The 15,218-nt window shown below is 48.4% G+C and overlaps 4 protein-coding genes across 4 annotated transcripts; 2 read left to right on the forward strand and 2 right to left on the reverse strand.

Moving 5' to 3' along the window:
* Positions 1 to 2,291: 2,291 nt before the first annotated feature.
* On the forward strand, positions 2,292 to 2,630 carry BC939DRAFT_386308 (uncharacterized protein; the record flags this gene model as incomplete). The annotated part of the gene is made up of 1 exon (XM_051551816.1): positions 2,292 to 2,630. A coding segment is annotated over one exon (339 nt), but the record flags the coding sequence as incomplete, so codon positions are not given.
* Positions 2,631 to 2,981: 351 nt separating this feature from the next.
* BC939DRAFT_499428 (TH1 protein) lies at positions 2,982 to 5,969 on the reverse strand (the record flags this gene model as incomplete). Its single annotated transcript, XM_051559943.1, has 12 exons — positions 2,982 to 3,139; positions 3,249 to 3,507; positions 3,631 to 3,723; positions 3,821 to 3,941; positions 4,106 to 4,352; positions 4,473 to 4,539; positions 4,634 to 4,748; positions 4,850 to 4,986; positions 5,091 to 5,243; positions 5,333 to 5,443; positions 5,548 to 5,877; positions 5,961 to 5,969. The coding sequence occupies 12 exons, from the start codon at positions 5,967 to 5,969 to the stop codon at positions 2,982 to 2,984; spliced, it is 1,800 nt and encodes a 599-aa protein (XP_051416509.1).
* A 3,280-nt stretch (positions 5,970 to 9,249) lies between these two features.
* Positions 9,250 to 10,063, forward strand: BC939DRAFT_438881 (uncharacterized protein). The gene has a single exon (XM_051553891.1). It carries the CDS (start codon positions 9,499 to 9,501, stop codon positions 10,006 to 10,008), a length of 510 nt encoding a protein of 169 aa, XP_051416510.1. The 5' UTR covers positions 9,250 to 9,498; the 3' UTR covers positions 10,009 to 10,063.
* Positions 10,064 to 10,735: 672 nt separating this feature from the next.
* Positions 10,736 to 14,033, reverse strand: BC939DRAFT_438883 (MCM2/3/5 family-domain-containing protein). The gene is made up of 9 exons (XM_051553892.1): positions 13,556 to 14,033; positions 13,273 to 13,455; positions 12,852 to 13,179; positions 12,615 to 12,754; positions 12,242 to 12,512; positions 11,689 to 12,135; positions 11,414 to 11,602; positions 11,109 to 11,312; positions 10,736 to 11,009 (listed from the first exon to the last, which is right to left on the reverse strand). The coding sequence occupies exons 1-9, from the start codon at positions 13,753 to 13,755 to the stop codon at positions 10,809 to 10,811; spliced, it is 2,163 nt and encodes a 720-aa protein (XP_051416511.1). The 5' UTR covers positions 13,756 to 14,033; the 3' UTR covers positions 10,736 to 10,808.
* Between the last annotated feature and the right edge of the window lie 1,185 nt (positions 14,034 to 15,218).

Below are 15,218 nucleotides of genomic sequence, written 5' to 3' on the forward strand. Positions count from 1 at the left end.
AATACTTGTCCGAGCAGCCCAGGAGACGACGACTTCAATTAAATGGAGAACAAGGGGATTCTGGATAAACATGAGAAGAGGACGTTTCGGGTTCTGTGGAGTAGAAGATGTAAGGCATGTTTACATTCAGTTCCGTCGACTCGTTGCTCTTTGTTTAATCTTTTGATCGAACATATCTGTCAATGGTAAAAGGCTTGAGCGTCACTACCAGAATGGCCTAACAGAGCCGATCTTACTGATTTTGAACGGATTGCTGTAGAGCCATGGAGCACCTTCCAGGTGCACATGGGTCTCAAATGAATGAGTGTGGGTAGCGAGCAATCATCATTTGCGCGCGACCCCCTTGCACGAAACTGCACAAAATGATATCTGTTTGAAGATACTACGCAGGGTTCATCCAAAGAGTAGAAGCGTTGGTTTTAGAAATCACTATGTCCTCCTTTTCTACTCACCATCTGCTCTCGTGCGATTGTCGCGAACTACATTGAAAGGGGGTAGGAAGGACAGTCGCAATAGCAAAAATAGAAGGAATGATATTTACGCAGCCAGAATGGGCTCCAGAGCTGATCATTGCAGATACGTTCAAGTGACTATCCTGGTTTGCAGCAGGATTAATTTGGCTTCTGTGTATGCTCTAGTAAAAGATATGCAATGCCTTTAGGCCTCTGCGTTGTTTCTGGATCAACAGCCCAGTGTATAGTCAGCCTTGGCAATGAATGCGAGAGAGAAAGAGATGCAGTTTGAATATATCCTTGTGCCAACAGCCTCGCCTCACAGTATAAGCGGGACTTGCTACGGGAATACAGCTAGAGACAGTTTCTCGGCTCGATAACAAGCACTGACCGCTAGCCACTGCTATGGGTTGCAGTGGATGGTATGGACGATCGAGGTGGGTTGTAAGACTGAGTGTCGAGAGAAGAGGAGAGGGCGATGGCTAGTCTGGAATAGTGGTGGGTGGGTGCATTTGTTGTTGTGATGTGTGGGTGTGAGTTTATTGCCAGTCATTCAGTGCAATTGAGTCCCTATGCACTCCCATTCAAATCCAAACGAGCCATGGGTGGATGTGATATGGGCTAACAGGCTTGAGCGAGCAGACTATAGAATGTATAAATAAAGAGAGTGTGTTTGTATTCAATAGTGATTCAATCGACTGTATTGTGCATCCATTGTTTTAGCCATAAAAAAAAAGGTGCTCCATCCTCTTACGCGTTTTTTTTTTGCCCTCTGTTGTGTTGAGTGTTGTGCGTTGTGTGTTCAATTGGCTGCGACTCATCCGTGGTCTCGAAAAGGGTACAAAAAGAGACCGTCCAGTCCTCTTCCTCCCCTCTCTTTTCTCATTTTTCCATCCTCTCCTCTCTCCTCACCTCTTTCAAAGTGGAAATAGAAAAACGACTCTGCTTCGCCCTCGACTCACCCTCATTCGCCAACACAACAGCGCAGTGCAACCCATATTCCCTTTTTTATACACAGCAACGTCTCGCCCAATGACTGCCTCAGCACCAGCATCCGCCCAGGCACAGGTCAAGGACATCGCACAGTCACACATCCATCACTACTTCTACAACCAGCACCAGCACCAGTACCAGAGCCAGCAGATCCAGTCCTCCTCGCCCACAATGTCCGTTAACTCCGTCCCCTCTCCCCAGCAGCACACAGCTAACCACATCTATACCCTTGACCAGCACCAGGAGCAGCAGCACCATCACATGCAGATCCTGGGGAACCACCCTGCCTCGCCCGGCTCTACTGTCTTCATGGATCTGCCCGTCGATCCCTTCCTGCCCACGCGCGCAAGCAACTTCCTCTTTTCAGACTGCGATTCCCCCATGGCTACTGCCACAGCCCCCTCCGCTGAGGACTGCCAGGCCTCACACGAATACATGTATGCACATCAGCCTACATCCGTCAAGACCGAGTTCTCGAACGACCAGTTCGCTGCGATCGCGCCCACCTACATGATGGCAATGGCCCGCTCCTTCTCTGAAAGTCAGCTGTCGGGAATCTGCGGTACCGCTGTCGCCGGCGTTGTCTCTGTAGCCACCGCAGCCGACATGTGCGACTCTCCTCTGATGTATGCTCAGCAGGGTATCTACGAAGACGAGTATCATTACGCGAACCAGCATCAGCACCACCACCATCATAGCTACTCCACCAGCTCGCTCTCGGCCCTATCTGACGATTCTTCCCTGTCGCCACGGTCGACCTCCTCAAGCACGCTCTCGCTCTCCTCTTACCCGCTGTCCAGGACCCTGAGCGAACCCACAATGACCCCTCTGTTTCACCAGGGCTTGATCTCGGCCTCCTCCTCCGCATCAGATCTTGCTGTCGGCAACGAATCCGATACATCCCCCGTCAAGCCCACGCCTAAACGATCCCGCGGCCGCCGCGTCTCGAGCCACCCCGACAACTCTGGTTGTAAGGTCTTTACCTGTCGCTTCGATGACTGTGGCAAGATCTTTAAGCGATCCGAGCATCTCAAGCGCCATGTTCGTTCTATTCATACCCTCGAAAAACCCTTTCCCTGCCCTATCCATAACTGCCCCAAGCGGTTTTCACGGTCTGACAATTTGAATCAGCACATCCGCATCCATCGGCACAGCAATGCCACCAGGGCGACCGATAAGAACAGCAAAGCATTTGCAGCCTTTACGCCCTTCTTGCAGACGTACTCGACTGATCTCCTCACCCTCTAGACATCCTTTGCTTCCTTTCCCACTGCCTGTAACACCTTGTATTACCCAACTCTTGTTTCTTTGCTTCTTTGCTTCTTTTGCTTTTGCTTCTTTTGCTTGTACATACATAAAATAACGCGCTCATACAGATACCACATCGGACAATAAAAAAGTGTCTATTATTTGCATTCATTGATATTTGTTTGTTACAATCCAAAGAAATGGCACAAGTGTAGGCGTAGGTGCAAGTGAGTGTAATACATGTGTAGGTGCGCGCAAAAAAAAAAAAAAAAAAGATGCAATTAAGGTTTATCGACGGGGCTCATCCAGTCGCCTCTTCAGTTCTTGGATGGTGTTCAGTCCAGCGTCCGCGGAGCCCAGATGTGTCCCTGAGTCATGCGAGGCTGTTGAGGACGATGAAGTTGGAGGCGTTTGCGTTTCTTCGCTTGGTTGTGAAACGACCTCATCTGTATTAATTAAAAAAGGGTAGCATAGACAAAATCTTAGGTTAGTCCTTTGTGAAGTAAGACCGCATAGAGGACAGCACAAGTCCTATATCCACACTAAAACACGTACCAATCCAAGCGCGAACGATGGGCTCAGTGTCCGTCTTCTTGATAACCTCAACAATCTCCTGAATCATTTGTCCCATGCCTTCGATGAATTTCTTGGAGTATGGACCGCGCACCATTTCGAGCACCTTTTTGACAAAGTGCATCGAGAGCGACTGGTCCATCTTGCGCGCACGCGCCTGGATATAGTCTAGAACAGGCATGACATAGTTCAATTGCATCAGGTAAATCATCCTATCCAAGATGGATTTTCGATAGGTCATCTATTGGATAGCAGAAGGAAAGGAACGCTTTAAATATGTGCTTTGCTCCCTATGCAAAGAGATATATGCAAACGAGATAAAATCTTTCGGTTTTTTTGAGCAGCCTTTGGCTATCGACAGTACCATGATTTCAGGATTTAGTACTAGGGGGGCTTCAAAAAAATTGACAAGTGTGGCAAACACCTCTGTCTGTTGCAATGGGTGCTTGTACGACATCTAAATCACGATACCATAAACATAAGAAGTGCATAAGTCGCGTATCCCGGGGCAGGGCGCCATTCATGTGTCTCGCAGCCATTTTCTCGTAACATACCTCCTCAATGAGTAGCAGTGGAAGCGGGACTTCGTGCGTTCTAAAATAGGTTTCGATGTAACTCGTTTCCGTGATCACAAACTGAATCCAATACAATAGAGCCATTGAGGCGACCGGCGTCCTGATAGAAAGAAAGTGATACCATTTGGTCAATTGATGCAGGCATAAACTTCTCTCGATGCAAAACAACGTCCCAGTACCCATGGGCGATGTTGGATGAAATTGCAATGCGCACAACAATGCACCGTGTATTCGAAAAAACGCGCATGAATGCTGAATGCTTACTCAATCGCAACCAAAAGATTCGCAAGAATGGGCGTCAGGTCTGTTCCAGCTGTTCGTTTTGAAAGTGTATCCTCTAATGCGCTCAGTGCCTCATATGTCGGCTGCACGTCCGATGTGTCTGTGACCATATCGTCGTCCTCGTGCACACTCGCCGCATAGGCCACCAGCCAGAGATATTTTTCCTTGTGATCCTGCTTAACGACACCGCCCTTAAAACTTGGAACAAAGATAGAAGACAACATGATTTCTATAGAGAAAAACGACGGTAAGAAGACAATTGTCAATTAGTCGACTCGTTTGGATAGGCATCGACAATTGATAATGCAACGACCAAGAACCAGTGGCATGTGTAGTTCTTGCAATTTACCAAAGAAATCAGGGTCACGTAAGAAATATGTGGAGGGCGGATGCTCGCTGGTGTATGCTCTGTGCAACTATAGCCCAGTAAAACAAAGTAAGCAGTAACTGTTAGAACGGGTTGTGGATTTGGCAGATGCACATGCAACTCACGGGCAGTTTTCGACGTACCAACATAACATCTCCGGGCGAGGGTATGCGGGATTGCAGAATGGCCGAGATAGCACTTGCCACATTGGATGATGCTCCTGCAAGCAGCATTCTTAAGGTTGCCACGAGTGGCGGTCTAGATGCATGCAAAGAGGCGATGAGTTGCCTGTACCATTCAAAAGAATGCAGGAAAACTCTGTACCGTGCCTGAACAACAACTGCGGCACAAAGGCTTACTTGTTGAACTTTTCTAGCACTCCCGATTCCAGCTCTTTCGATATCCGCTTCAGTGGCATTCCCCTGTCAGTTTTCATCAGGCGAAATAGCAAGACTTGAGTGTAGAGATATGTGTGCTCGCTCTGACAGCAAACTTTCTGTTATGCAGATATCAACCAAAATAAAGTGTAAGGTTCAATCAGTCTTGAAAGACTACGTAGAATTCGTGCTTCAACATTCTGTATGCTCACTGTAAACTTACCACTAAGTCTGGTAGTCTGTCCAAGAGCCCAACGTCATCCTCTTCCCTGAGTTTATCCAATGAGTCCAGCAATACTCCTGAGAACACGTTCACAAATGTCGACGCCGTGGCGACACTCGCAATCTCCCCTTTGTATCCTGCGTCCGAGATGCGCTGCATTTGCATAAGGAAGAGAATACATTAGCCTTGCGAAAGAAAATATAGGGTGACGATGTAATACTTCATGATTCGAACACCAGTACCTGGATCGCAAAGTTGAGAAGTAAACATTTTTTGTACTTTTCCGAGAGTTCGTAAATAACGGATCTCCAGAATGGATGTTGAATCATGACCAGTAGCCAGTCCGGTGTGTCCTATAGACACGTAGAGTTTTCAGGTTTACGCGAGTCCATGGATTAATTGACACATTCCCAAGAGTCTTCTATTTCTGTCGTAGCCTGGCATCTCTTCAACCTACCGATCCATTCAGCATGAAGCTATCCGCGGCCACAGGGTCAAATCGTTCCATGAGCTGCTCCTTTAGGACCTCCTGCATGATGTCGACAGGGTCGAGGTCAAACTCACGCGCCCATCCTGACATCAGGTTGCACATTTCTGGCATACCGACGTAGCTGCTGTAAAGTGCGTTGACGAGCTGCAGAGGCTGTCCTCCCTCCTTGATGAATGCTCCGATCGCGTCCAGAATGTTCGGTTCCAAAATGGAGTCGGGTGCTTGGAAAGACTGCATCATCGTGTCCAAACTGCTTGTTGTGCCAGTACTGCTGCCGCTTCCTGCTAAGGTGTTTCTCTAGAGATGTCAAGCAAATCTGTATTAGCACAGAGATGTCTTGCCAATCAGCCGAATGTGCCGGTTCTCGAGCAAAAGCTTACAGATGTCATTGTGCGGGGAATGTTGCTGAAGGCGAGAGAGATCGATTCGAAGCTGATTCCTGAATCGTTCTTGTGCTATCCTCGTTCTAAATGACGCTGCCACCGCGGCGATGCAGGAGATCGAAAGAGATTAGTACGTCACGTTACTTGGAACTTTAAGTGAGATCCCTCGGTCGGAATGACTAAGGAACTTTACAAATACTATATTCCCATCAAGAAAAGAGGGCAGGCCTTCAAAGGTTTCCATTAAGACTCTTTTAGCCCGGAAAATGTCAAGCGGAAAACTTTTAACCCCACATGATGGTCAGGAACTTTTCCTTTCAACACAAGGTGTTCACGTTCATGTGCAGACTACCTTAGACTGGGAGGGTCGAAAGGATACGTCAAGTCTAAGAAGCCTGATCCGACGGACGATCAGATCGTAGCTTCGGGCCATTTCCTGCTCAGGCAGGCTCAAATACCAATTATCCGAATAAACGGTTCCTCTCGTACTAAGTTCAATATGGCGCGTGCGTCGTTAGCTATAGATCTGGTGTTGGTCGCAGCGGCGGTGCTGGTGATATTGGCCAGGGTCGGTGAAGGAAGTTGGGACGGTACTCTCCGCGACGGGATCGTTTAGAATCGGAAGAGTTATGATTCTCTTGCGCGAATTACTTAAGGCAGCGGGCTGCCATGGTCAACATTTACGGGCGCACAATACCCTGTGACCCTAGCTTGGTCTCTTCATTGTCCATCGCTTCAGCAGGATGAGCTATTGTAAATAAATCCACAGCAGCTGCACGAACAATATCATATGTGGCTACTCTGCCAAGTGATGGAGCCCCACCTCGGAAGTGTTTATTCGACTCTTGTTTCCTTTGATTGGATGCAGAGGTGATCCTGACGATTTGTCTTCATGCGTCCTAGCAGCGATACCAACTTAATTGCCCATCGTGCAGCAGAAAAGATTAATAACCTTAAAACATGCCCATAGGCTGCTATCGAGTGACAAGAAACAGTGCCTCACCTCAATAGGAATCTGTTTCTCGAGTCCTTTCACCAGCCAAGGAGATGGTCCGTCCTTGCGCAATGTTCTCTACTTCAATTCTTTGTTTAAGACTGTCTGCACACGAATAAGGCGGTCGAATGGCGTGGTATTCGCTTCCCTCGTCACCTCTAGCAGAGATTCCTGTGATCATGGAAGAAGGGATTATTACCCATTGCACATGCATGGCTGTTCTCCTGATCTCGGCCATTCTAGCACCAGCACTCTTGACTCGACTGTGGTTGTTCAGGCACATTCAGGGGTGGGGGTTTGGCAGATAAACTGTGTCTTTGTTACCAATGAGTCGCCGCTGGGCTGTGCTTATTGAGATCAAGCAGAGACGTACGAGAGACAATCAGAAGAGCGACGGGTTGAGGGAGGGGAAAGAAGGGAAGGAAGGGGAAGTGGAAAAGTGGAAAGGTGCGAAAAGAAGGGAAAAGAGTGCAAAGACACACAGCCATCGTTGCGGCATTCGACAAACGGAGCCATGCTTGTAGTCAGATTACTCGTGTAACGGCGAAGGAGAGAAGGTACAACCTTAACTACCAAAGCTGCGCAGGAATGTCTACCTGGATGTTTACAAACACCCTCCTTCTCTGTGGAGACGAGCTCAAAATTTCGCCTCGGCGGAGGTTGCCACAAAAGGTTGACTATGTCAGCCGGCGCTGGGAGACAACCGCCATTCGATATCACCTCCTCATCCCGCCTTGCCACATGGCTTTCATACATCAAAGACACTGCGGCCCAACTCTAGTCTTTGTGGTTTTTATGCTTCTAACACCGCATATCTCAAACGCATTGTGGAGGTAGAGTTTAATTAAACCGGTTGACAAGGGCACCCCACTAGGGTCGGGGTAGTCTGCTCTTTGCTGCTATGCTCCACAAGGATACATCTCCTTCCTAGCAGCGACCTCTTATTTACATCTATAAAGAACGCTGCAATGTCCTTTCCCCCTATTTGTCTCATCACGACCCTCACCCTAGTGCACCAGACCAAACACAGTAACGATAAGCACAGCGATTATTTTTTTATCTCCCTTTCCTTTTACCACTTGGCTCTGTCCACACTTCCACCCTATATCGCGCTCAGGGATAGATCCATTTACACCAATGGAATCCAACCCGGACAAAACAGCGGATGCAGATCCTGCAACGAATGAGATCGCTGATGTCGAGAGGGGCGAGAGACAAGAACTAGGGCAGGAACAAGAGCAGGAACAGGAGCACGAACAGAAGCAGGAACAGGAATTCGCTACAACTCGAGCACTTAGCGAGGATCATATCTTGGACAGCCCTGTCAGCGGCGCTTCGTCGTCATCATCATCGATTGACTCGTCGTCCCCAACACGAAAGAGGAGTCGACATGTGCACTTCCCTAACGATCCTACAACGGAAATCACCTATATTTGCTATGAACCCGAAGATCATCAACGCAGACGTCGAGCCTCTCGTCGTAATTGTGCTAGATTAGGAATCGATACGAGACAGGGACAGACGGTTCCACAGGGACAGGATGACAATGCCTTTGAACCAACGTTTTCCTCGTCAGGGCCTGAAGAGATGAGTCTTATGGAGGACTCTCCTGCACATGGTCTCGATGCCAACGTGCGAAGACGACCGATATCACTTCCAGTCCCTGTTAGACCGAGAATCACCCCAGAACTTGGCTCGGTCCACATGTACTATTCCCAAGTGGCCCAGCGGATCGTGCATAAACGCCAGCCGAATACAGAAGCGCGTGCGTCCCCTGAAGGATTCTCTCTTGGCCATCATGACGACAGGTCTCCTATAGCGGCAGCACTCGACAGAAATGACACAAGTCCGACAGGGGATCTGATCTTTTATATCGCGGAGGACAGACCTATTAGACGCTCGTCAGCATCTGCAACGACTGAGCAACGGCGGCCATTCAAACCTGGACATCGTCGATCGACACAGACTCTACTTGCTGTATTTCCCGAGCCACCTTCGCATACCTCCACACCGCATAGTGCTGCTTCGAACTGGAGATACCCCACATATCGACCACCGCCATTCTCGGATAGCCATATTATCTCATCCCCGTCTACCTCAGCACGCCAGCAACCTGCAAGCAAACATACAAGCGATAGCGAGAAGAGAGTAAACAATCTCACACGACGGCTAGCCATGCTTAACGGCGTATCACCCTACGCATATGATGCATCGGCGAGTTCATCCTCGTCCGCCAGCACTGGGAGTTGCGCTCATTCTACAATGTCACCAAGACAACGAGAGAAACAGTCCGTACGAAACACAGCCCAGGCCGATCCCATCACCGCTCATTACTCGACTTCAAAAGATCGCATCCTCGCTCCGCGACCGATCACCTATCACATTTATCTGCCCCTCCAAAAGTCCACACACTCACCCTCTCGTTCGGCCTCGCATTCGTCTCCCTCCTCATCCTCCCACTCTTCGTCCCGCTCTTCACGACGTTCGAGTACTCGCTCAGAAAGTTCCATCATATTCTATCCAAAGGAGTACTATCAACCCATGACGATTGACGGCTTCGACCAGGACAGGGACGAGAATTCTATGACGACTATTATAGAACCAGGTATCGCGCCCACAGAGCCTCTACTTTCATTACCGACCACATCTTCCATGACACCCCAATCAGTCTCATCCAGCGAACCACCTCCCGAGCCCCAGCTATTACCCTCTCCAGGACCGTACTCGGAGAGTCCTCCTCCTCGTCTAAACGACCGTTCCTCAACGCTCTCTGGACCAACAGCACATAGCCCTCCAAGTATGTTGAATGTTGTCCTGGCAGCAGGTAACGACGTTTCCTCACACCTTGCCCCGTCTATAACAATCGTATCATCACAGCTCGTTACTGGAGCACCTCTCACTTCTAGAACAGATGGCGTCAATTCAAGCTCTCGCTCCAGCTCCGGTTGTGACTCCGGCGCTGCCGCTATTGCTGCGGGGAGTCAACCTGCGCGTCGGTCTTTCCGTCAGCGACTGAAGGATAAGCTCTCAAAATTCCAGAAAAAGAAGTAGAAAGGTCCAGAGAACTGAAGAGCAAAGACGAGTATAAACGCCACTTGCACAAGCTATCTGTATATTATACTCAGCACTCGATTAAAAATATTTTGTCGTTTCACTGGATATGCAAATCGATATTTAAAAATCTTCAGGAGAAATATAAGATGGGTGAATGACGAGCATTGGATCTGGCCCGTCCGCTGCCGAAACACCAGGTTCTGTAGACGAGCCGTCGTCGATGGCCAAGAACACTTGATCCTTCTTAATTAATCGGCGAATGACCTTGCGGATAATCTGTTCCTCGACGGCAACATCCTGCTGATTGTCGACAATTTCCTGCGACTTCACATCTAAGTACCACTCCACAAGCGCCTCGCGACGGTAACCACCTATAGCATTATATTAGGGCGTTAGATAGCAGGCACAGCCGCTCCAACCATGACACATATACACACAGACACACACACAAAAAAAAAAAGGCATTTTCAGTATACCTTCTCCCTGTCGACGCACTTCGCTAACGAGCAGCTGCTTGGCACGCTCAAACTCATCGTAATCCATGCGTCGGAGACGATCTACCTGCGTTGCTTGCTGGCTGGCCTCTACTTCCATCGCCTGCATCTCTGCTGCTGCCATCTCAACCTCCGCCCCGGTCAGGTCATCCGCCAATAGCTCGTCCTCTTCTAGCTCGATTCTGTCCTTCTCAACCGTAAGGATAGACGAGTGCAGCAGACGGCTGGCCTCTTTCACAAAGTCTTCTGTGATCTGTTGACGAGATGGATATGATATAAATCAGTCAACTCTAACATTAGCATTCAGAGCTGAATAAGCGTCTTTCGGCTGGCTGCACTTACAATATCTGTGCAATGGACACGAGCCAGCGCTTCCGAGAGACGAATCATACTCTCGAGTTGGCGTACAGTAATTCTGTAAGAACTCTTGCCACTGCCTTGTGAGTCCATCTGTCTCAAATCACGGTACTTTTCAGACAACAAGCGCATGGCTTCTGGCGATAACTAAAGTGTACAATACAAAAAGCAAACGATCATCAGTTATGTCTGATCATTCTGCAGTGAATATCCGAAAAAGGCTCAATTACCAATCAGTATCAGTACTTTAGGTTTAAAAGTTCTTGCGTACTGGATATAGCGCTGAACCTGCTCTGTGCTATATTGAGGCTGAAGGGCTTCATCCCGGAATCTGTGAACGTTGACAATGTGCCGAGCAATCTGATAATCCGTAGTCTCATCGCACTCGTCCAGAACAACGAAGAAGAGATCGAAACGGGACATAATAGGAGGCGACATGGCGACGTTTTGCTATAAAGATTGAACATATGATAAAACTTCCTTGTCAGCCCTTGTCACACAAGGATGAAAAATTGGATCAATACAGGTGCTATGGTGTTTGGACCACTTACTCTAAGTGTCAGCTTCTTGTTGTATCTGCCATTCACCGGGTTGGCAGCAGCGAGAATAGAGGTTCTAGCGTTTAAAGTGGCCTGAATACCGGCCTTTGCAATGGAGATTGTCTGCTGTTCCATGGCCTCATGAATAGCAACCTGATCCTTCAAGTCCATCTTGTCGAATTCGTCGATAGCGCAGATACCCTACAAATAAAAAAAAGTAGACATTGTCAGTCTCTTGGCCAGTGCCGCGCCATACAAGTACGGACAAGCAAGTGGAAGGCGCTTACGTTATCCGCCAACATGAGTGCACCAGCCTCGATCGTAAACTCTCCTGTCTCCTCATCCTTGACAACAGAAGCCGTAAGACCAGCAGCCGAGGATGCCTTTCCAGAAGTATACACTGTTCTTGGGAGGAACCCGCAGACGTACTTGAGGAACTGACTCTTGCTTGTAGAGGGGTCGCCGACGATGCAGACATTAATATCTCCACGAAGATTGATACCCTCCGGTGTGGTCTTGTGCACACCACCCATCATCTGCAACAGTAGTCCCTGCTTCACTGTGTGGTGACCGAAAACAGCAGGTGCGATACTGAGTGCCAACTTGTTGTAAATCTGACCCTCCAAGTTAACCATGTCTCGCAGCTCGTCAATTTCCTGCTGTTGCAAAGAGTCCAAGAATTTTTGGCGTTCTTCATCCTGATTCTCAGGGTCGCGATCTATCGAGATATCACCCTACAATGATCCACGATTTGGAGTTAAAAATCGCCTTAGTAATCATAGTCCACAACCTGCTTTAGAGCTAAACAAGATGAGAATTATTCAAGATAAAATCTCGCACCTTAGAATCGGTAGCCTGGACCATTCCACCCAAGAAGGCCAACTTATATGTCAGATCGCCAACACCCAATGCCTTCAGTCCTGTAATTCCCTGGTTTGTGAAGCCGTCCCTTCCGCGATTGCGGTCCTGTGTCTCGCGCTCAGTCTGAACACTCGTGCCAGCGCCTCGAAGCTGGCTCACATCAGGTACGACGATAAGCATTCCAGTGAAGCGAGCCTTGTCACCAGCTTTGGCTTTCTCAACCACCTCTCCTCTCAGGATTACATCCATGCTATTTATGATTTAGAGAAATATGCCTCCTGTTAAGTATATTGTGCAGACAGGGCGTATGAAAAGCGAAACAATTAGCCTCGCGCGATTTTTGAGCACATACGTTCTTGGCATGCTGCCAGTAGGGATTTCATTAGGGTTCTCCTGAATACGAACACGTTGCCAGTCAATGAACTTTGATTGCTCAATGTTTAAGTCCCAGTTTGTACGGTTGCCGCATGTTGGACTCTGGCACATCAAAGGCTAGATGGACAGATATGTAACAGTTATTAATCTCTGAGACCTCTCGCAACGATGTACTTGGAAAGGAGCGCATAATACATGGGAATAGGCCGCATACCTCAGTATACTTAAACTGTTGCTCAACATTATGCATCACACCGCCGCAGTCCTTGCAGGTGAACGTTCCGTACAGTAACTCGGGTCTGACCTCACTTGTTCTCGTAACCGTTCCTGAGATGCTCATCAGCTTTCCAAGCCTGCTCATTCTCAGATCACGGATTCCTTCGTATGCAGGCACGTTGTAGAAGGCGACAGAGAACTCTCGAGACATCGATCCTGAAGGACGGACAGTGGCATTTTCTCCCATGGTGGTATTGATGTAAGAATAGGCGGGGTTGTGCTTCCATGTCAGGTTCTGGATGGCGCGTCTCAAGTAGGGCTGGAAACTTTTAAGGTAAAGGTAAGTCCTGATGTTAGCGGTGATAGTATAATAACAACGTCTTTTGCATGAGTATCGAAAATATTAGAGTTGTCGTTACCGGTAATACTGATCCTCAATAGCACCAGCCAAGACATGGTCATACATGTCCAGATCATGGTAGTCGATAAAGAGCGTATGACCATCGTAATTGCTCAACATCTTGAGTTGCTGTAAGTAAGGGGTGCTAACCGCCTGAGACGATCTTCCCAAATCCTGATCCTGCATGGTGCTCGGGTCGAACCTGCGTATCAAATAAATATCGTCTCAGATTTAGTGACTCTATTCCAACACAGTCGAAATAGTAGCATTGTAGTCGATATTCATCATGGTTGCAAACGAACCTTTCGATAAACTCCTCAAAGTCCATGCGAATCTTCTCTGCGGTCTCGTCCTTGGCCTTGGCAACCTGTCGTACGGGCTCGAATGGTGTGTATCGTGGTGTCGCAGCATCTGCCATGGGTCTGGGAGTGTCGGCCAAGGTAGCGGCCTCCATCCTGCCGGCGATGTCGTTCTCTGAATTCAAGAAGTCTGTCGAGTCCATAATGAGCTGTTCCCTGATACGCGAACTGGAGGTGAACACACAGGAGTTCGTAGGGTGATAAAATGCTGAAGAAGGCGAGACAGGCAGATGCTGTAGTTATTTGTAAACGCCCAATCAACCAGCCGTTTCAGCTCAGAGCCCTTCCAATCCAGAGACGCGTTGTTGTTTGTTTTTGTTTGATCAAAATAAGCTGTAGCGCCAGCCACAAACAGTCGTTGGACGCGCCCTGCGGTCGAAAAAAAAAAATTGGTGGCAATCGCATATCGACTGCCCTGGGCTAAATTAGAAAACGCGCATGAAAAAGAGAACGTGATCTGGTTCCTGAGAACAAGAGTTGAGCTGTTCCTGAGGCAAGAATAAATTCTGGTCTCTCCTCGTTTTCTATTCTCGTTATTTCAGTTACATGGGCCGTACGTCTCCCTAATTGTAAACTGCCGGCAAGTACTAGTGCATTTTGGATAGACAAGTGTACGTCTCAGTGTGGGGGGGGGGGGAGGTTTTTTTTTTTTTTCAACGGCACATGGACTTTCGACACTGACTCCACGGAAGCAAAGATGATGCTGCTGTCAGACAAATAAGGAGTTATATGGTGACGACCAGGTTGCTTGTCGTCCCAGCACCACGAATGGCCGCGGCAAAACATCAAGTTTGAAGCGGACGCGGCGTGTTTGCATCAATTCAACTATAGCGCTATGCTTCATCATCTGCGCTCCACTACATGGATTGTGTTTCGATAAAGATCTTGCAGGCAATTGCTGCTGCTGCTGTCAGCCTCCGGCACCTCTCGCCGCTTCGAAGCATAGTATTATTTTACACCTTGATCAAAGAGTCTTTGTCCCCACTCTTTTATCCTCTTCGAAGTCGACCTATCCCAAGACTTCTCCTGACCATTCTGTTCCTAACAGGAGCATTCAGACAGAATACCTTTAGGTGAGCATGGTGTCCGCATCACGCAGGGGAGGGGGCTATCTATTTCCGTAGTGAGGTGTTGTCTACTATTCCCTGCTCCTTTATTCAACACATTCGAGAGGCGAATCCGAATGTAGACATATGAAAAGGCCTTCCTACCTCGCGTGCTGCAGAGTATAGTCCGCAGTACGTGCCCTTCCCCCTTTTTAGTACCACGTTCTCCCTGTCCTGTGGATTTCTACTTTTCACCTTTATCGAGTACTTGATTCTCGCTGTGCGCATCATTGAGCGTACATGTAGTCAGACCGCTGGCACTTTTTTCACTCTTTAATACCAGTCATCTGCCTCAATATAGACCGGTATCTAGCGCTCATATCCCTGTTTCTACGCTTCTTTCTCCGTCCGTGATACTCTGGTCTTTACAAGCATACTTTTATTCATCGCCAAGGGGCATGCAATGTTGTCTTCCCTATCTGTTCTTCGACGTCTAAGACCATCTTCATCCTCAGTGCCCCGCGCATCGTCACTAATGGAAGTTGCGTTTTATCCCTCAA

Source organism: Gamsiella multidivaricata, assembly GCF_025024155.1.
Source record: "Gamsiella multidivaricata strain RSA 2152 chromosome Unknown BC939scaffold_6, whole genome shotgun sequence".
NCBI classification, from domain to species: Eukaryota; Fungi; Mortierellomycota; class Mortierellomycetes; order Mortierellales; family Mortierellaceae; genus Gamsiella; species Gamsiella multidivaricata.